This window comes from Haplochromis burtoni, unplaced genomic scaffold (assembly GCF_018398535.1).
Source record: "Haplochromis burtoni strain Fernald_Lab_line unplaced genomic scaffold, NCSU_Asbu1 Contig_98, whole genome shotgun sequence".
NCBI lineage: Eukaryota > Metazoa > Chordata > Actinopteri > Cichliformes > Cichlidae > Haplochromis > Haplochromis burtoni.
Window position 1 is genome coordinate 1,294,991 of NW_024582459.1, and position 21,929 is coordinate 1,316,919.

General features: G+C 42.1%; 2 protein-coding genes across 4 annotated transcripts in view; one reads left to right on the plus strand and one right to left on the minus strand.

The window, feature by feature from the left end:
* The window catches only part of cacna2d4a (calcium channel, voltage-dependent, alpha 2/delta subunit 4a), a 107,784-nt gene that overhangs the window by 29,333 nt on the left and 56,522 nt on the right, over nucleotides 1-21,929 (plus strand). For 2 of the 3 annotated variants that reach the window (XM_042222954.1, XM_042222953.1), the window contains exon 27: nucleotides 804-872. In XM_042222954.1, the coding sequence (XP_042078888.1) occupies nucleotides 804-872 (69 nt within the window). The remainder of the gene's footprint in view (nucleotides 1-803; nucleotides 873-21,929) is intronic. The other variant, XM_042222955.1, reaches the window with a different exon arrangement.
* The window catches only part of lrtm2a (leucine-rich repeats and transmembrane domains 2a), a 31,084-nt gene continuing 18,347 nt past the window's right edge, over nucleotides 9,193-21,929 (minus strand). Inside the window, exons 3-7 of the mRNA XM_005927207.2 lie at nucleotides 16,365-16,594; nucleotides 15,712-15,837; nucleotides 15,087-15,175; nucleotides 14,438-14,595; nucleotides 9,193-13,304 (exon numbers count right to left, since the gene is read on the minus strand). Of these exons, the coding sequence (XP_005927269.1) occupies nucleotides 12,784-13,304; nucleotides 14,438-14,595; nucleotides 15,087-15,175; nucleotides 15,712-15,837; nucleotides 16,365-16,594 (1,124 nt within the window). The 3' untranslated portion in view covers nucleotides 9,193-12,783. The remainder of the gene's footprint in view (nucleotides 13,305-14,437; nucleotides 14,596-15,086; nucleotides 15,176-15,711; nucleotides 15,838-16,364; nucleotides 16,595-21,929) is intronic.

The following is a 21,929-nucleotide window of genomic DNA, read 5'->3' on the forward strand; positions in this document are numbered from 1 at the left end:
GGAGGAGGAGGGTAGAGGAAAACTGTTTCTTTTACTTGGCATGCCTCCTCTTTTTCATTTGATTTTTAGCAGATAAATCCTGTTGTCCCTGTTTTCGATTTGTTTCTCTTCTGACTTTTTCTTGGTCTGTCGTTCTTTTTTTCCCTTCTTTCTCTCTCTCTCTCTCTCTCTCTCTCTCTCATTGCATGAGCATGCAATTAAAGTATGGAAACCTCCTCTCCTTTCTTAGAAAGCCTTCTCGTAAAGCCATCTTAGTTACATAGTTTTTTGGGCATCATTTTTTTCCCATGCTGTCATTGTGTCTTTTTCGTCTTAGTGACCGAATAACAGAAATATAAACATGGTGCACATGGACTAATATAACACACTGACAACATCCTTCTGTTATAAATGTATTACTCGATTAGCTCTCATAATCTGTGTTACATAATGGCTTAAAATGTTAATCTGGCTGGTATGTGTGGTTTGATGACAGTTGGCGTCAGCTGCCACGAAGGCTCAGAGTAGATGCACGGAAGAAGCATGTGCAAATTTATTACATTAATCCAAACTACCTCTCCAGTCCAAGTCAGCCTGTCACATATATATGTTTTATTTAAAAAACACACATTTTTGACATGCTTAAATTTCAACTGCCACAATCACTAAGTGTACGAGGATATAAATATTTCTAAGAACATTTTCCGCATGCACATACAGTAATCCTGCATGTCTGTATATCTGGAAGGCATCCGTGCATGCACACATACTTGGATTTATAAGGTACTGTAAATACCTGCTAATTGTGTGTGTTGTTCTACCAGCAGGGAGGATCATGATTGCTGCCACTGCTGTCACTGTGACGGTGGGCAAGAAAACTGCACTTGCTGGAGGTAGGATGACAACTTCTGTTTTAATACACACCCTATCTGTCTCTTGCACACATGCTTCATCCCACCGCTGCCTCCCTCTTTCTCATTTCTTTTTAATCTCCTCTTACCTCTCATTGCTCTTTCAGTGTTTTCTCTGCCTCTAAATTTTCCATTTCTCTTGTAAAACACTCAACCCCTGCATATTTAAAGCATATTGTTCTCCAGTTTGCTCTCTCGCTTTTGTTCTTTTCACCCTCGTCCGTGTCTGAATTTTCTTACATTTTCACCAAGTAAAATCAGCTTGCTGCAAAATGTATTGGTGGATTTGTTGATGACATTCGAACTTGTTGAGTGGATGTTAATTGCCTGTGGTGTGAATTATCAGCAAGACTTTGCTTTGTTTGGCTTAAGTTCTGGCCCCTTGTGACACTGATGAGTGTGTCACATTATTGCATTTGAAAAAAAAAAGGGAGCTGTAATTGAGTGTGTGAGTGCGTCTCATTTTGTACGTTCAGAGTCTTTGGCTTTGTTTCACTGATTCACTGATGTGCAGGTTAGTGTTTGTGTGTGTGTTTGTGTGTGTTTGCCCTGGTAAGTACATCTGTGACTGACACACTCATCAGTCATAATTATCCGAGCGAAGAATCTCTGAACAAGTTTGCGTGCGTGGCTGTCAGCATTTGGTGTCTCATTACGATGACAGATAGACAGAAGCACAGTTAAGCACACTGACACAAACACGCGCTTATCTGTGTTCCACAGCTTTCCTAGAAATAATCTCAGGTGTGAAAATCTTGTTAAATTTGGAAGTGGAAAACAGGAGATAAGGGAGATATGAGAAAGAGTTTAAAATACATGTTTCAGTCTTTCTCTCAGCCTTGCCAATTGTCATTTTTTACAGTTTCTCAGTTTTCTTTCCTTTGCTACATTCTTACTCTTGCTGCTGTTTTAGAATCCACACTGTTGCAAAAGGCTGAACTTAGACCTACAATTTGGCTTACTGAATCTATTATGGGGTTTCATTAAACCACAAGCTACAAAGGAAAGATGGATGTGAAATAATTATGATGTCTAAAAACAGTATTTCATGTGTGTACAGTATAAATGAGATATATTCCAAAAAAATATGGTTATAGCAACAACATTTTTTGAATTATACATTCACCAGCTTTTTCAGGTTCAACTGCTGTTCAAGTGCTCTTAAAACAATTAATTTAATTATCCAATCACATGGCTGTAACTCAGTGGTTATATTCAAGAAGACATGGTCAAGACAAAGTTCCAACTGGCTATCAGAAAATTGATTATAAGTGACATATGAAAAAAAAAGAGAATATCCAAGGAGCAGCAGTCTTCTAGGTAAAAATATCATGTTGATGTCAGAGGTCAGAAGAGAATGACCAGACTTATTTGAGATGATAGGAAAGCGACAGCAACTCAAATAACCAGGTGTGACAACCAAGGTATGCAGATGAGCACCTCGGAATGAACAACATGTCAAGCCTTCAAACTAATGGGCTACAGCAGCAGAAGACCACACTGGGTGCCATTCCTCTCAGCCAAGAACAGGAACCTGAAACTTGATCAGTAGAAGATTTGGGTTGCTTAGCCTGCCTCCATTTCTGCTGTGACGTTTTAATGGTGTGGTTAGAATTTGGCATATACAACATGAAAGCATGGATCAGTGGTTCAGTGTATCAATGGCTTTGTATCAATGGATGCTGGTGATATAATGGTGTGGGAGATATTTTCTTGGTACACTTTGGGCCCCTTAATACCAAATGAGCATTCTTTAAACACCACAGCCTACCTGAGTGTTCATGCTGACCATGTCCACCCCTTTGACCACATTGCACCCATCTTCTGATCTATTTCCAGTAGGATAATGCTATATGTTACAAAGCTCAAACCATTTCAAACTGGTTTTTGGAACAAAGCAGTCCATTCACTGTATTCAGATGACCTCCACAGTCACCATACAGTGGCTTGCAAAAGTATTCGGCCCCCTTGAACTTTTCCACATTTTGTCACATTACAGCCACGCACACCCCACTTTTCAGTTATGTATTTGTAAAAAATGTTTGGAAACGTATGATTTTCGTTCCATTTTCGTTCGTACACCACTTTGTATTAGTCTTTCACGTGGAATTCCAATAAAATTGATTCATGTTTGTGGCTGTAATGTGACAAAATGTGGAAAAGTTCAAGGGGGCCGAATACTTTTGTGAGCCAATGTATTTCAATCTAATAGAGCAGCTCTGGGATGTGGTGAAACAGGAGAGTTACATTGAGGATGTGCTGCTAACAAATCCAACCCAGTACTAGCAAGGAGTGTTTTCTGAGGAAATATAATAATCACCATTCCGTGGGCACAAAAGTTAAAGTTCATCACTAGATGCCAAGTCCATCAACTCCTCTCCAAGCTGCAGCAAACTCAGAGGGGATGGTTTTATAAACTTATTGGTATGTGTGTGTAAGGAACACATACACACACCAAGTCTCTCACAAGCACATGACTCAGTGTGTTTCACCCTTTGATGCTCCTCTTTAAATCCTCACATACATCTCTCTTTTCTTAGCCTCTGCTTTCCTAAGCTGTCAGATCTGTCTGCCTCCACATCACATTTCTCCTCTCTGTGTTTCCTTTTTCTTTTCCCTATCATGTCATTTTTTTCTCATACCCCTTTGCCCTAACTTCCTCTCTACCTTTGTTACTTACTGCAATGGAGGGTTTCTTGTCGAGAGTAACATTCACATAGCAAAATCAAATATTTAGAAGCTGCTTGGTCAAGGAACTCGAGCACATACGCTTAAAGGTGTATTCACTCCTTGTAATGCACATTACATGCTTATGCATTGTGAAGAATGAGAAAGGTAATGTAAGAACAATGAAAAGCACAGCTTGCACACATGTGCCAAAATAAAAAGACAAGCACAGAAATGTGAAGACAAATAGTTTGAACTTGTTTTTTTTTCAGTTCAGGATATATGATGACTTCACTTCTGTGTTTCAAATTGCACAAATGTTTGCACCTAATAATGTTGCAAATTACACATTAACTAAAATAAATCCTAAATACAAAATATATTTAATATTTGCATGACTTTAAGTATCTAAAAATATTGCAATTCTACGTATAACCACTGAGTGTCAGTGTTTATCTGGACAGAACACAGTCAGTTGTCTATCAGCGTCTCTGTGCATCTTGTGCTCAGCTTTCATGCTCATTTAGTGGCAGATTTAATTTCTTCTTCTTTCATGAAGGCCATGGATTTCCTGTGTCAGAGGCTGATCCAAAATCAGTGCACAGTGACTACAAAAAGACTGTGGTTATACAGTCTGAGGGCTCAGCAATGGATTAGAATATCTCTGTGGCATAAGTGACATGCTGTATATAAATAAACCTATTCCTACTGATGCAGAGGCAGACTTGGGAAAAGAGGAGGAAAGAGTGATGAGTGTGGATAAATAAAAAAAGACAGAGACAGAGGGATAGAGCAGGCAAAGAATAAAGAGAAGACATTTTACATGGAGGAGGAGAGGAAGCACCTAATAAGGATATAAATAAGCGAGAAAAGGAGGTAAGATCAGGGTGGAGACAAAAAGGGCACACAATAGCCCAGACTGAGCAAGTGATAAAGAGACAGAGATGAGAGAAAGGAAGGTGAGAAGATTAAAAAATGATAGGAGAAGAAGTGACAAAAAGATAAATTGAGACAAGAAAACTGAGAGGGGAATGGACCCAGAGAGAACAATGAAAGGTGAGAGGAAAAAGAGGGAAAAGTATGGGAAAACATATACCTATATTCAGATTAGGATTAGGATTCAACATTATTGTCAGTACACATTTAAAAATACAGGGTAATGAAATACAGTTTGCATCTAATCAGAAGTGCAAAGAGCAGTAAGTGCAAGAAGAGCAGATTATATACAGATAAGGGCAGTGTAAAAGGTGGGAGTAGTTATGTACAGATTATGTACAAGTAAGTTAAGTATACAGATGTTTATACCACATCATCCGTGAAAAGTAGAGATGAGATTCTGAGGCCACCGAAGTGAAAGCCCTCCGCCACTTAGCTGCACCTAGAAAACCTGTCCATAAAAATTATGAACAGAACCGGTGACAAAGGGCAGCCCTGGCGGAGCCCATCACCCACCGGGAATGAGTCTGACTTATTGCCGGCAATGCGAACCAAGCTCTTGCAACGGTTGTATAGGGATTGAATGGCCCGTAGCAATGGGCCAGACACCCCATACTCCTGTAGCACCTCCCACAGGACACCCCGAGAGACGCGGTCGAATGCCTTCTCCAGGTCTACAAAACACATGTAGACTGGTTGGGCAAACTCCCAAGCTCCCTCAAGTATCCTTGAGAGGATAAAGAGCTGGTCCAGTGTTTCGCGACCAGAACGAAAACCGCATTGTTCCTCCTGTATCCGAGGTTCGACTAGCGGACGAACTCTCCTTTCCAGCACCCTGGCATAGACTTTCCCAGGGAGGCTGAGGAGTGTGATCCCCCTGTAGTTGGAACACACCCTCCGGTCCCCCTTCTTAAAGATGGGGACCACCACCCCGGTCTGCCAGTCCAGGGGTACTGCCCCTGATCTCCACGCAACATTGTAGAGGCGTGTCAACCAGGACAGCCCTACAACGTCCAGAGCCTTCAGGAACTCGGGGCGGACCTCATCCACACCAGGGGCTCTGCCACCAAGGAGTTGTTTAACTGCCTCAGTGACCTCGCCCCCGGAAATTGGCGGGTCATTCCCCTCATCCCCAGACTCTGCTTCCTCCTCGGAAGACGTGTCAGTGGGATTAAGGAGGTCCTCGAAGTATTCCTTCCACCGCCTGACAATTTTCTCAGTCGACGTCAGCAGCGCTCCGCCAGCACTATACACAGTGCAGGTAGAGCACCGCTTTCCCCTCCTGAGACGCCTGACGGTTTGCCAGAATCTCTTCGAGGCAGTCCAAAAGTCTTTTTCCATGGCCTCTCCGAACTCCTCCCACACCCGAGTTTTTGCTTCAGCCACTGCCCGAGCCGCATTCCGCTTGGCCTGTCGTACCTGTCAGCTGCCTCCGAAGTCCCACAGGCTAACCAAGCCCGATAGGACTCCTTCTTCAGCCTGGTGGCTCCCTTCACCTCTGGTGTCCACCATTTGGTTCGGGGATTACCACCACGACAGGCACCAACCACCTTGCGGCCGCAGCTCAATGCAGCAGCTTCGGCAATGGAGATGCTGAACATGGTCCATTCGGACTCAATGTCCCCAGTCTCCCTCAGAATGCTGTTGAAGCTCTGCCGGAGGTGTGCGTTGAAGATCTCACGGACTGGGGCCTCTGCTAGGCGTTCCCAGCACACCCTCACTACGCTTTAGGTGCACCGGGTCTGTCCAGCGTCCTCCCCCCACCTGATCCAACTCACCACCAGGTGGTGATCAGTTGACAGCTCAGCCCCTCTCTTTACCCGAGTGTCCAGAACATATGGTCGCAGGTCTGGTGATACGATTACAAAATCGATCATCGACCTGGCCTAGAGCGTCCTGGTGCCACGTGCACTTATGGACACTCTTATGTTCGAACAAGGGTGTTCGTTATGGCCAAACTGTGATTTAGCACAGAAGTCCAATAACAAAACACCGCTCGGGTTCAGATCAGGCCTAGAGTGTCCTGGTGCCACGTGCACTTACTGTATGTTTGAACAGGTGTTCATTATGGCCAAACTGTGATTAGCACAGAAGTCCAATAACAAAACACCGCTCGGGTTCAGATCAGGGAGGCCGTTCCTGGCAATCACACCCCTCCAGGTCTCGCTGTCGTTACCCACGTGAGCACTGAGGTCTCCCAGTAGGACAACAGAGTCTCCAGGTGGAGCACCTTCCAGCACCCCACCCAGGGACTCTAAGAAGGCTGGGTACTCTGAACTGCCACTCGACGCATAAGCGCAGATGACAGTCAGGACCCGTTCCCCGACCCTAAGGCGCAGGGAACAAACCCTGTCATCCACCGGGAAGAACTCCAACATACAGGCAGCAAGCCAAGGGGATATTAGAATACCCACCCCAGCCCACCGCCTCTCACTAGGGGCAACTCCAGACTGAGACAGAGTCCAGCACCTCTCCAAAAGCCTTGTTCCACAGCCCAAGCCATGCGTATAGGTGAGCCGGACTATATCTAGCCAGTACCTCTCAACCTCACGCACTAACTCCGGCTCCTTACCCACCAGAGAGGTGATATTCCATGTCCCAAATGCCAGTCTTGGTAGCCGGGGATCAGTCCGCCAGGGCCTCCGCTCCTGGCTGCCGCCCGGCACACAATGCACCCGACTGCTACAGCGCCTCCTGCGGGTGATGGGCCTGCGGGAGGATGGGCCAATATCCCCTTTTTCAGGCTGTGCCCGGCCGGGCCCCATGGACTAAGGCCCAGCCACCAGACGCTCACCCTCGGCCACCCTCCCCGGGCCTGGATCTAGGGCGGGGCCCCGGTAACCCTATCCCGGGCAGGGTAAACTGTTCCCTCAATGTTTTCCACATAACGGCCTTCTGAATCGCTCTTTTTCTGGTCCCTCACCCAGGACCAATTTGCCATGGGAGACCCTACCAGGGGGCAAAAGCCCCCGGACAACATAGCCCCTGGGATCCCTGGGACACACAAACCCCTCCACCACGATAAGGTAGCGATTTACGGAGAGGGAACTGTATACAGATGTTCTATATTGCTACACAGAGGGGCAGATATACAGAAGTACTATGAACAAATATACAGAGGTACCGATGTGTGGTAATCTACAGAGTGCTATGAATATAGCTACAGTAGTGGAAGAGTAGCACTCTTGAACAGTGAACAGTGTAAGTACGTACTGTAATGTGAGCAAACAGTGAATGTTCATGGTCATTGGGAGGGATGAGGGGGAGGAGGAGTGTAGATGGTTAAGTGACTGTGAATGGAAAGGTTCAGCAGGGGACTGAGTTTAGTAGGGTGACAGCTGTGGGGAAGAAGCTGGTCCTAAACCTGGTTATTATAGAGCCTTCTGGAGGGGAGGAACTAGAAGAGTTTATTGGGAAGATATAGTCCCTGAGAATGATGCGTGCCCAGCATAGACACCTCTGCTTGTGGACATCCTCAATGGCAGGACGTGGAGTCCCTGTGATGCGTTGGGTGGTTTTCACCACCTGCTGCAGTGCCTTGTGGTCAGCAACAGAGCAATTCCCATACCAGACTGTGAAGCAGTTGGTCAGGATGCTATCTATTGCACAGCAGTAGAAGTTACCCAGTAAGTCAGCAGACAGGTCATTCTTCTTCAGTGTCCTCACGAAAAAGAGGCGCTGATGGGCCTTCTTGACCAGGCTGGAGATGGAGATGTCCCCAGGAACTTGAAGCTGAAAACCCATTCAACAGCTGTGCCATTTATGTAGATGAGGACATGGGTGTCTCTCTTCCCCTTCCTGAAGTTCACAATGAGCTCCTTGGTTTTTCTGGTATTCAGGAGCAGGTTATTGTCAGCGCACCATACAGCTAGGTGCTTTACCTCTTCCCTGTAGTTAAAGTCATCGTTGTCACTGATGAGACCAATCACTGTCGTGTCATCCACAAACTTGATGATGGAGTTGGATCCATACCTAGGTCTGCAGTCATGGGTGAAAAGGCAGTAGAGGAACGGGCTCAGCACACAGCGCTGTGGAGTGCCAGTGTTGAGTGTGATGTTGGTAGAGCAGTCATGGCATGACCTAACATGCTGGGTTCTGTTGGTCAGAAAGTCCATGATCCAATTATATATAGAGTTGCTGATTCCAATTTCCACAAGTTTAGTGATCAGCTTGGAGGGAATAACTGTACTGAATGCTGAGCTGAAGTCAACAAACAAGATTCTTGCATAAGTATTCTTGTTGTCCAGGTGTGAGAGTGCACAGTGTAGCGCTGTGGATACAGCATCCTCTGTACTCCTATTGCTTCGATAGGCAAATTGGTGAGGATCCAGTGTATGGGGCAAGCATGTCTTGAGGTGTGCCAGGACCAGTCGCTCAAGGCACTTCATAACTATGGGTGTGAGTGCTACAGGGCAATAGTCGTTCAGGCACGTTGAGTGTTTCGGCACTGGCACAGTGGAGGTGGTCTTGAAGCACGCTGGTACTACTGACTGGGCAAACAACAGGTTAAAGACCCCTGCAAGCTGAAACATATATATATATATATATATATATGAAGGTATAGGCTAATTAATGTGTTTTTGACATTGTATACTTATTCCACCTATATCTGCTGATGTGCTCTTTAATCCAAATTAAATTTATTAAATAAATAGTCCTTATATTCTTTTAAACCTTATATTTAGTCTGAATGCAAATATGACATAGGTGTGATATGTTTTTATTTAAAACAATGCATATTGACTAGGAAATGCTTCATCACCATCTTCATATCATCATTGTCATAATCACAATCATCATAACAAGACAACACATGTAGATTTCTGAGCAGTGTAGTCTCAGAGGCCCTTGGTCATCATGGCTGCTGCAGTTTTTACGTAACAAACTAGAATTTATTGTTCTTTATGCACACAGACTATAGGAACAGGATCAAGCTAGCTAAGATACTTAGCTACAAACAACACAAGACCTGCAGACCAGGGGGCGAGAGGACAGTGTTTCTGGATTCAAAGACAGAGTTTAGCTTTTGCTTTCGTTACGGCGCTACCTCAGAGTCTCTAAAATTCAAGGTTATATCACACAGTATTTAATGTCAGCATGTGCATCCATGAAGACGTCCACTGTGAAGCTAATTTGGAAATTGCTTTTGCTTGAGCGCTTTCTGCATCTTTTCAGGTTAGTGAAGCAGCCATTGTTATTAAATTTTGACAAATCTTAAGTTATAATGTACACCCAAGGCGTTTTGAACTGTATGATGAGATGCTCTTTCTGGTCATCAGTCAGCTCTCTTGCATCCAGAAGAGCTAGACTTACTTTTTCTGACCTTTTCCAAATTGTTCTCATTGTAACTTAAATACATATTGAACATAGTTATTATATTGTAAAAACAATCCATTAAAAACAAGCTTGTAGATACAGATTTTGACATCTTTGTAATTGCAATATAGACAGAAAGTATCTTCATAAATGCAAATACTGTTTCTTATTTTAAAATAACTCTGTTTGCACATGATTGAAATATTACCCAAGGGCTTCCAGTCGTTCATCATAACAACAACTCTGCCATACTTTGTGAAGTAAAAAGTCCAATCCTCGATGCCTACTTTACCTACCTACAGAATTCCTGTGATAATATTAGCCTCATCATGGAAATCACTTAATTAGGAAAATTAAACACCTTTTTTTGCCTCATTCCAGTTTAAGATTACAGAAGATGCATTGGCAATTCTAAATGAAAATTTGGGAGCATTTAAGGAACATGTAGATACCTGTCAAAATGTAGGTGTTATTATTTATAGTACAAGTACTTTCCAATCAACATTTTCCATCATATCCAGAGTTTATGTCAGTATATTTAAATGAAACACAGACTTTACTTGTGTGCATGAAATACACACGCAGGGATATAATTTGGTCCTCCTGGAAATACTAATCCTGTACAAACAGGGATTAAGTCGCATTATGAAAAAATATTTGTAGGAGATAAAGCCACTGCTATTAAATAAAAAAAAAAAATACATGTTAGAGCTCTATGCCAAATGATCCCAACCAGATTAACATTAGGCATAAGCTGGTAAACTCTTTCTATGCTTCTTTCAGAAACTTTACCAGGTAGTCAACACAAATAAATGGAAACAACAAAGAAATGTTACACAGATATTTAAATCTAAAACAGAACATAGAAGCCATTAACACAATAAAACACATACATCATGAATTGGTACAGAAAAACCGTAAACGGCTACTTTAAACGATTCTGGATTGTTGGGCCAACACACCATAGAAGACTAGTATAATAATATTTATCTGCATCATACCCAGATATAAGATAACACACTATTAATATAAGTTTATTCGCAGCCAATCAAAAATTGAGAGGAAACGATAGTTTTAGTATGGGGGGAACTTAAGTTAGTTATTGTACTCTGCTAACTGTAAAATAATAACGTTTACCAGGCCATAGATAGGGATACTCATGAAAACACTACGTAAAGAGCAAACAATCAAACCGTTTTTGTGACTGCACTGAGAAACGAGTGTTAATCAAGCGATTCCTCTCAAATTAATGATAATTACGTTTTCTTTTTAAACACAAGGACTCTTTGGCAGTGACATTTTCATGCAACTTCCATTGCATATTGCAGACTGTTCAAGAAAAACAAACAGACAAGACTATGGGAGAAGGGATGCACAAAAGGATGGAGTCTTTAAGGAGTGTGAAAAAAACCTCCTCAAATAGCACTGGATAGAGAAAAAAAAGATAGTGAGATAAAGGGATGAGAAGGAGGAGGGGTAAAAATAGCAGCTTTTTTAGTTTAATCCCTCTTTTTTTAATAATCCCTCCAGGCAATTCATCCATCTTGGAAAGAAAGAAGGAGGACAGGACGGAAAGAGAGAGGCCAGAGGGAATCTGTTTAGGGAAATAAAGTGCACAAGCCTGAAGTTTGTAGTTTATAGATGAATTTTTGTAGTCTTTGTCAGAAAACCAGGATTCTCAGAGTTTTTTTTATGCCATAGTAGCAAACTTTCACCTCTGATAGGTGAAAGGAGTTTCAAAATGAGTTCAGAACAAAGAGCATGTGCTTTAAAGCAAAGTCTGTGGTCCTTTGGATCTCAGTAACTGTGGTGTAATCTTCTTTGATCCAGAAGCATAGTCCAAGTAACATCAGAACATGGATTTGATCTGATTCTTTTGATCTGTCCGGACATTTATCATAACCATCTTAAGCATCAAACAAGTAGGAGCTTTTTCTGAAGCAGGTGAATACAGCAAATTCAACATTCCAGTCATATGGTTTAATCCTCCTTGAGCTGATTGATAAGATCCAAGTCAGAATCTCATGGACAGCTTCAGTTTTGAATACCTCCAGGCTTGAATTAGTCCACAGAAGATCCAGAGCAAAGGTGAAGTCTGATTCGAACAGGCCAGAGTCCCACTAATGTGATAAATGAATGCTCATCTGTAAATCCAAATGGTTTTCTGTTACATATATCAGATCTAGCCTCAGTATCTTTCCTTTGATAAAGTAGTAGATCGGATTTCCATCTACAAATCGTCTTAATTTTCTATCAGCTCTCCTCATTAATGTCAGTTTCTTTCTTGAGGTCTTGGAGGTTGAGGAGAAATCAGAGGAGGATCAGTCCAGAAGAGAGTGAACGGGTCTGTGCTCAGATCTTGGTTTCTTGAGGGGTTTACTGGCTTTGGAGAGGCTGAGAAGGAGAAGGTTACAGATAAACTGAGAACTGCAGGCTACTTCCTGATACAAGAAATTCTTCTCATATTGGTCCAGTCAATACCGTACAAATTATGAATCCCTGATATCTCAGCCCAGGTTTACAAAAACTGGCTCACCGTGCACCATGAGTGTTCTGTAACTACTTAAATGATATGTTTCATACTGAGAGAGAGGAACCAATTTTTTTTCTCCTAGCCAATATACTGGTAAATTCAACAGCAGTAGGTGGCTGGTAGGCGAGTTGGAGGGATGTTTGGGAATGAATACTGCAGTGAGAACGGGTCCAAATGGAAGAGAGAATCTGGGAGCAGATAAGGTATGTGTGTGAGGGAGTATGTTAGAGAAAACGACAGAGTGGAGGAGGTTAAAAATAGAAAAAGAAAGGAAGACAAAAAGTGGGAGAGGTGTCAGTTTGAGAGTCACAGGGAGAGATACTATAACCGTCTGTGTGTTTAAAACAAGCTCTTCCATCTCTCATCTCTTTGAGCCCTTTTAATTTTCACCCTTTTCATCCCTAAGCCTTTGACGTGCCAAACCCCCATGCCATCAATCCTTTAGGCAACAGAGGAGATCTGTTTCTCATCCCTGTCCTCTCCATCAGCCTCTCCATCCCCCATTAGCGGTTGCCTCTTCTTTAGCTCTCTCTGGTATTTGGCCATCAGGGAGGCGTAGATACAGCCGTAAGCCGCGGCAGCCACCATCATTATGCAAACAATGCCACACACCACGCCGGCAATTACAACCGTACCAATGGCACGCCGCACGCTTACAGGTCGGTAGCGAGAGCGGGTGCAGTCCTGTGGAGCCTCTCCACCTGTTCCTCCACTTCCAGTGTTTGAAGAGGAATCATCAGCAGTGCTGCCGCTGCTGTCAGAAACTGGTGTCGACCCGCTGGGATTGAGAGCGTTCCTGCTGCAGGGAGGACCGCCTCCTTGTCCCGAACGAGAACCCTCACCCCCTCCGTTCTCATCTTCGAGTTGGAGGCAGTAGTTGAACATTTCCACCGGAACACCACGGATGTCTCGTCCACGCAGATCTTTCGGTAGTGTGCACTCCACCGCATCCACCTTCCCCCCTAAATGGAGAGAGACAGAGGTGTAGAGACAAGAGGACAGTGAGAGGTCATTTATAAAGCGCCTTATGTCGGTAAAGCACTACCAATTAACGGAAAACGTAGGAAAGACTTGGTCGGGGGTGGCTGTGCCAACACTGGGATGAGTCATACATCACTTCACAGACACCAAGTTTACTGTGCCCGCAACGCTAGGTTGGAGATAGCCTCAACTAAACCCTTGTATAATTCATGAGATGACATGCCTGGCTTCAGCAAAAAGCGGTAGCATGTGTAGACAGGAGAAATATCTGAGTCACTAATTCCCACTGGTGGCACGAGGGTACAGGCCTGCAAACACAGTATTCGTAACAAGGTCACATGCTAGAAAGCCATTGATCTGCATTGTCAGATAGGGCAGGTTAAGTGACAGAAACAATAAGATAAAAGCAATGCAAAACAGAAAGACAGAATGAGTATTTAGCCCCCAGATTTTTATCTCAGCCTGTGACAGAAGACTTTTTTACAAACACATCTTTCTCTACAAATATCTCGAGATATTACAGCTATGCATATATAGTAGTCAACACAGGCTGCTCTCAAGCTTTGTCTTACTTTCTGCAAGACTGCTACTGCCATGATTACATGTTGAGCTATGAAATGTCTTCATGCAATTTGTCTGCTCATCTTATGATGTCCAGTGTCCTATGAGGTGTACTGAACCTAGCAGGAGTTAAGCCCAGCAAAGCAGAAGAGAGCAGAATGAAGCAGAGAGGAGAATAGAGCATAAAAGAGAAGAGATGCTTCATTAGCGGGGCAGCTGGGGCCCAAGGCACTGAGGTGAATGTAGATTTTTACACATGAGGAGAAAGAGCGGAGAGCAGCTGCGGTTATCTGATGTACTAACAGCCCACAGAGACACGTGGATACAGTACAAGGAAGCGCACAATGAGCGCATTAATGCGCATTATCACACTGATGCGCTTATATTATACAGCCAGAAGCACGGTGTTGCAGAAATGGAAACAAATACCCAGCCACATAACCTCTCGTTTCTGCCCACTCCTTCGTGACCCCATTCAGCCTGTTGTCCTTTTCCCTCAGTTCAAATCAAGCGTAGCCTTTAAAAGTTCTTGTAACATAAATCAAACAGCCACCTCTGTACAGCAGCCACTCCATCCAGTGTTTGAAATCGCGGAGGTTGCAGTCACATTCCCAGGGGTTATGGCCCAGTTCCAGGTGTTGCAGATTGGCCAGCGGCTCAAATGCTGCCCTTTCCAAACCATGAAGCCTGTTACCCGCTAGGGACAGCCACCTTGGAGTAAAAGTAATAATAATAATAATAGTTTAGTAGAATTATATCAGAATAATCAGTGTTGTATGGGTATGTAACACTTAAAATTGAGGGGAAAAAAACAAAACAGAATTATTTACTGAAAATGTTTGGTACTACTACTATCAGTCTTACTGGTTATGTCAACATTGTTGCCTTGGCCTGACTAACACGAGTAGTGCTGCTTAGTTTCTGTGCCAGCTGGTCAGCATAGACACAGTGTCTTCAGAAAGGTTTCCAACATTTTCACCTTCTTCTATGAAATTACAATAATCTTATAATCTTCTGATTATGTTAACTAAGATCTCTGCGCTCTCCGTCTGGAACATTATCCACGACTCTGACCTTGTAACTCATGAGGGAATATTACATTGTTCATAATTCTGGATCGTGATCTTACTCTAGTGTTTGGTCCTGTAAGTGAGCACCCGATTAAAATCAGTGTAAATGAATGTATGCTGGTGTGTACCTACCTTAGGCTCTGCAACTCATCCAGTAGGCCGAGAGGAATTGTGGACAGACCATTCAATGACAGGTCTAGACTCTGAAGACCGCTCAGACCCTGTAGAAACATCAAAAGCAGGCCTTTGTTTGATGGTTGGGCACTTTTTTTCATAAAAACCCACTGGCTTTAAACATCTTTGCCATGTAGCTACTGGCAGCTACTGATTTTAATTTACATTTCCAAGTGAAGTGATGACACAGACTTATCCTACTGACTGTTCTGATTTAGTGGATGAAAGTGCTGGGAAAATGGTTTGTTACTAATTTAACACCTGGACAGGGGCCCAATCTTTTAAGTATAACTGCTCAGGTTGGCTCGAGTAAGCACAGCCCGTGAAGTTCAAATCCAGACGCTTAAGCTTTAGCTTTGTGGTATCAGCTTTGTTTTCTTTTTCAGTCACATTCAGTACACTGTAATGATAATACATATCACCCAGTACACGGAAGACAAAGACAGGTTTTCCATGCATTTTAGCAGGGAATATTTGAGTGTCCTATGTGATTTGTAGTTGGAATAATGCCATTTATTCTGTATTTAGTGAGCAGTGTTGAAGGCTTTACGAAGTATGGTGCTGTGTAATTTAGAGTGCCTACCTGGAAGAGGTCTCTGTCCATTACTGTTAAGGAGTTGTTGCGCAGAGTCAATCTTGTCAGGTTGGACATGTCTCTGAATAATCCGGCTGGTAAATTATCCAAGTAATTATTAGAGAGGTCCAGTTCCTAAAAAACACATGCAAATTATGCACAATTTAGACACTGGTGGTAGCTGATGATCTTTTTGAGTATTACAAATATCTTTAACTTAATCTGGCACTTATGTGTAAAATAACTAGTGGTGTTTTGGTGGGTATGAAAATCTGAATTAATCAAAAACTGCAAACGTTTCATTGTACATTAAGCCTTGACAGGAAACAGAAGCAATTACTTCTATCTGATATGGTAAATAAGAGACATTCATAAATAAAGAGCAGCCAAGTGTTGTAACTAATGAGGTTGTATTCATTGCACAGAAACTATCAATTGTTTTGTTGCTGCCAGCCACAGTAAATGCAAATTTTTCCTGCAAAACCTTGAAAATGTCAACTTTTTCTTAACTTTTCAGACTCATATCAGAGGTTTTCTGCAGTTTGCTCAATATAAGATCTGCCAGACAATATCACTTATTGTGCTGCACACACAGTGATGAACAACAATGTAACAACAACCCACAACATGTTCAGCTTTGAGGCAAAGAAAAATTTCACAACCTCCAGAGAAGTGAGGTTAGCAAAGGCAGCTGCTCCCAGCGAGGCGAGTTTATTGTTGGTTAGCAGGAGTGAGCGGCTCCTTGGAGGCAGGAGGTGCAAGGGAGGCAGAGAGGAGAGACCCCGGCCTCTGCAGTCCACCACCAGGCTGTCCGAGGAGCAGAGACAGGGAGGAGGGCAGGAGCAGGTTGGCGGCAGCAATGCAGCTAGGAGGCAGAGGACACAGAGGAAGACTGGGGGGAAGAGAGAAGGAGGGAGGAAGCAAAGGAAGGAGAAAACACACTTGTGAATTATTATTTCAATTATGTGTACAACCGGAAGGGACTGGAGGGAAAGTGTAAATTATGATTATGATTTTAATTAGAAAGTAAGTGCAAGAATCATTATCCAGCCCATGGTAAGTGTCTGTGAAATAGCCTCTCAATCTACGACGTTAATAGGAAGCAGAAACAATGATTATCTTTGATGCCAGTGAGGATGTTAAAGTTGTGTCAAATACACAGAACTGTACAGTTTTATGTAGAGAAAGATGTAAACGAGAATTAAAGAGGAAAGGGAAACAGACTCGGAGAAGTGGTTTTTGATTTGATTTTTAATTTCCATGATTTAGAAATCGTTTTAGAAACTGCACAGAGAATCAGATTCATCGCTGTCTGATTGAAAGTTGCAGAAGAGATTTCCGCTACGAATCTGAGAAATCATGCAAACTTGAAACATGTTCTGCCTGAACTATCACAGCTGAACCAAAACAAGACTCAGACTAGTTACCGTGTCTCTCTTTCCCTTCTCTCTGTGTGTGTTTGTGTGCATCTCATGAGGGAAATCCCCTTTGTTTTATTTCACTTTCAGATCCTTGTTTTCCTGCAGACTACCGTCATTTCGTCATTTCTGCTCATTATCTCTGTTTATTTCTCCTGTTACATCCTTCCTCTTTGTTTCAAGTTTTCCTCACTGTTCTTTCTTTTTTTATTACTTCAAACTTTTTTTTTTACTCATTCTTCTTCTCGTTGTTTCTCTGTGTGACCTAACATCTGTCTGTCTCTCTCTCCCTTCAATAATTTTCCCTCTCCCACTTGAGTCTCTTTATCTTTCTCATTCCCTTTCACTCCAAGTCTCTCGGCACTGCTCTGTATTCCCTCAGTGTCTCGTTACAGTGGCTGACTTTCTTTCCATCCAATTGCTTATCGGCACGACTTAGGCTTTATCTCTCTCTGTGCATGAGTGTGTGTGAGTGTATGTGTGTGTGGGCATGTGTTTGTGTGTTAAGCAGCAACAAAGCGTAATATTAAGAAAACCACTTTGTCTATACTCCAGACACAGACACAGCACTTTCTACATCCTGACAGGACTCTTTGTTTTGCCACCAGATTTCATCTCTTGCATCATCTGCATATTATTAGCATTTAATTTTTAGCGCACAACTCCCTTTTGCCACACTAAATCTCGCTCACTCCCTTGTTGTTATATTATTTTTTATCTGCATTCAGGTTCATTCCCCCCCTCACCACACACAGTGGTTCAGATGGCATTTAACGCTCTGAATATGACAAATCTCAGTGAAATAGATCTTTGGTTGCCAGACCACATAGCTGAAAAAAGAGAAAACAACATGATGAAGGTCAGAAGGTATGAGTGATATGAAAGTCATATCATTCTTCTAAAGCCGCTTTTCTTTCCTCAGGGCTTCTGTATCTCATTACTGATAAAATATGAAGTTTGTTATGGCGCAGTGAGAAAGAGCATTAATAATATAAAGTTTTATTCCTTTTGAACTGGTTCTAAATTGACTTTCAGTGAGGAAGAAAACCAGGAAATTCACTACCAGAAAGTGAACTTTAGCCTAATTAATCATAAATGAGAAGTCCTTCAGAATGGAATGAAGGGCTGACTGATGCTGAGATAAATGTATTAATGGACGTATTTGTAGTCTCATGTCAAATTGTTATAGTTTATTGAGCACATACACTAAACGAGCTTTATTCTATAGGATAAAATGCTATAGCCAAAATCATAATCAGTGTATATTCATTCAAAATTTATTTTATTGTCTTTTCTAAAACTTTAAACTATTTAAGCTAAAACTGTAAAGAAAAAAAATGTGCTTGATTTATAACAAAAGCCTAAAACAAAAGCATCATTGTGAAACAGAATTGGCTTTTTATTTCAGTTATTTTTTACTGATAAACTTTAATAGCCTTAAAATGTTACTGATAAAAGCCAAAAACAGATTTGAAATTAAAATAAGATTATTCACTCGGAGTTTACAATATAATTAAAACTACAGCAGTTAAATAGAAGTCAGCACTCAGTAATTTAGAACTATAATTTTCCTGTTCTAACAATTATCATCCAACAAATATCTTAAAAGGTCTTTTTTTAAGTTATTGCTTCTTGTTTGCCCCTCTTTTCTTTTCAAATCCAAGAAAAATACCAATTTTTTAGAGAGCATGATTTTTTTCTAAGCTAGTTGTTTTCCTCCCCTGCCTGGGTATTCATGAGTTTGCAACCACTTGGAAAATCTTGTCACCAAGGAAAAATGTACTGTGTGCCACAACCGGTTGCTTAAAGTTGCTGGCTATCACCAGGTGAAACTGCACCAGATCCACTTTGCAGTTTCTTTTGTCACTATCAGATTGCCTTGGCAACTCATATTTTGCATTTTACTCATCAACTTGTCTGAAAACAAACTAACTAAGTAACTGCTAACCATTAGTAAAACACAAACCAGAAACTGAGAACGCTGTGACTTACTGCTACTACCAGCACAGGAACACATACCTCTGTGCAACCAATTTCATGCCAGTGATTGCCGGCAGCCTTTAGAAACCAGTCTCCAACCAGTTGCGGAATACACTCTAGTGATTTCCAGAGGGTCACTAACCTGTCTCCAGATATGGTGAATTGGACTTTAGCAGTTGATTTCACAGCGACTTTCACCAGCCTCCATCAAACAACTCAGGTAATAGTGGAATACACATTTTTCTCTCATTGCCAGATGGTTTGCTAACTGTTCTTTAGGCCTGTGTGACTGGGGAGTGATCTTACCAACTTCTGATCATGTGAAAGTAGTATAGAGTTTCTCATCTAAAAACTTTGCAAGACAAAATAAAGCTCATTCCCCCATTTTTTTTAAATCTTGAATTTCTTAGATGATGGTAGCAATTAAAGTTGTTTCCAAGCAAGAATTGCTATTTTGGTTTCTTAGCTTATTTGTGAGCTACTTTCCCTCATTCTTGATAAATTTAACTAAGCACTTCATTTGTTCCTTTTACATAATTCTTTTAATCATAATATTACATGATTAAGAGAATTTAGACTTGCACTGGTGCAGAAATAGTCCCTTTTTTCTCACAGTTTCCTTTCCAGACAGAACATGACCTCCCTCACTCAGGACATTGCCCTATTTTACATTCTGATCCAAAGAGCTTCAGCAAGTGAAGGCTGTGCCCTCATAAAAAAGTACTAGTGCTCTAGAACTCTCTCTATCCTACAGTATAATCTTAATCTCTGGGAAAAATTAACTCCACTCCACAAATGGATAAAAGGAGAGATTTTTATAGTATCCCGAAGCTTCCTGTGCCGTCTGACTTTGTAGTGGAAACGCTTTAGAGTGCCAGGCTTTCACTCCAGCAGCTCAGTAGGAATCTAGAAGGCTTTTGCTATACACTGGCTTTGAATTTCCCATAACAGGTTGGAGCTATTTGTAAAGGTACAGTAGTGCAGGAGATTTGCGAGGATAATGTAGCTCCAAGGTAGAAGCACTGTTATACAACTGAGAGAGCAGAACGGAGCTGGAGAGAGAGAAATTGTGTTTATTTTTCTCCTCTCATATAATGTCACATTTTCAAAATGCGGTCGTCTTTGTGCACCAAAGGGGCGATCATGGCTCAAGAGTTGGGAGTTCGCCTTGTAATCAGAAGGTTGTCGGTTGGAGCCCCGGCTTGGACAGTCTCGGTCGTTGTGTCCTCGGGCAAGACACTTCACCCGTTGCCTACTGGTGGTGGTCAGAGGGCCCGGTGGCGCCAGTGTCCGGCAGCCTCGCCTCTGTCAGTGCGCCCCAGGGCAGCTGTGGCTACAATGCTTGCCATCACCAGTGTGTGAATGAGTGGATGACTGGATATGTAAAGCGCTATATAAATACAGGCCATTTACCAATACGTTTGCTTTATTTTGCAAAGGTATTCCTCCACTCTCTCATATCTGTTGCCTAACACCGCCCCTCTCTTCTCCCATCCCTTTGCTACTGTACATTATAACTCATCCGCTGCAACCCTCCCCTCAGTGCTGAAGCAGATCTTCCAACATTTATGAGTGGTTTTAGCTGCTCTCGTGGAGGTGGTGGTTGTTGTTTTTTTTGGCTTATTTTAGCTTCTCCAAATCCTCTCTGATGCAGCGCTCCACACAGCCAAACCAGAGGGAGGGAAATATTCTGCCACATTTAGAGGAAGACAGGGAGAATTCTTTCCAAATAAGTTAAGTGGTTCTGTGCAGTTTAGCTCAATCCAAACAGACTTCAGACTGAATCTTTTATAAGAATTCCCTAACACAATCCGTAAAAGCGCTGACATTCTTGGGAAGTGTGGGCTGGCGATGCTCTCAGCGATGGGAAACAAACTAAGACGCAGCATTAAAATGCAGAAGTGTGTTTGTGTTCGATCAAGGCAACTCTAAGGGCAGTATCGCTCGTCAGAAGTGACAGTCATGAAACTTTTAGACACCAAGCAGCTCAAACCTGAGAAGTATTAATAATCAATGGTTGCTGCCTTGGATTCCAAATCCATGTATATTTCTTAGCATATTAGAATGAAAATATAGTGTGTTTGTGCACTAATAGGCACATTCTTAATTGTTAATGAAGGCTGAAGAGTTTCTCTTGATGAAGAAAATGCATATTTCTTAACCTCTTTTCCGACTTTCCAATTATATTTTAATAAAACGACTGATCATTAGAGCTGTTTGTTTTTAATTAACATGATAGCTTGCCCACCCATTTACAATGTATGTGTGCTGGTTTTTGTGTTTGAAGTTGTGCGAGAGTTCAAATGGCATATCTATCGTAAGTAATCTCTGAAAGAGGATTATCCCTGCCAGTGTATGTTTGCATATTCATGTGTGTCCTTGTGTTTCTGTGCGCAGTCAGTTGTTTCCCTGGCAGCGATTTCTGTCTATATAGTTTCTCTGTATATGGAAAGGATTGCAGGGTCATGGCTGGTCTGGTGCTGACATACGCATGGAAATACATGCACGTTTTAATTAAACGGACAAAAGTTCTGCACTGTACGTACTTTGAAACTACAGTTTAATGTAAGACAGTAACTTCTTGATGTAAACTAAAAAGGCACTTTTTTGGTTACTATTGTTCTGTTTCTTTAATGTTGTTACACTACTATATTTAAATACCTTATTGCTGTAAGTTTAATGCTTTTTAAAATTAAGTTTCTCTGGTTCAAAATCGAGCTTTTGGGCATTTAAGCAAAGAGCCTGTACTATCTCACTGAACGGTATAAATGCATTTTCCTGTTATAACAGGCCATGTGATAGGATGACATATATTTATGTTTGAGTAAA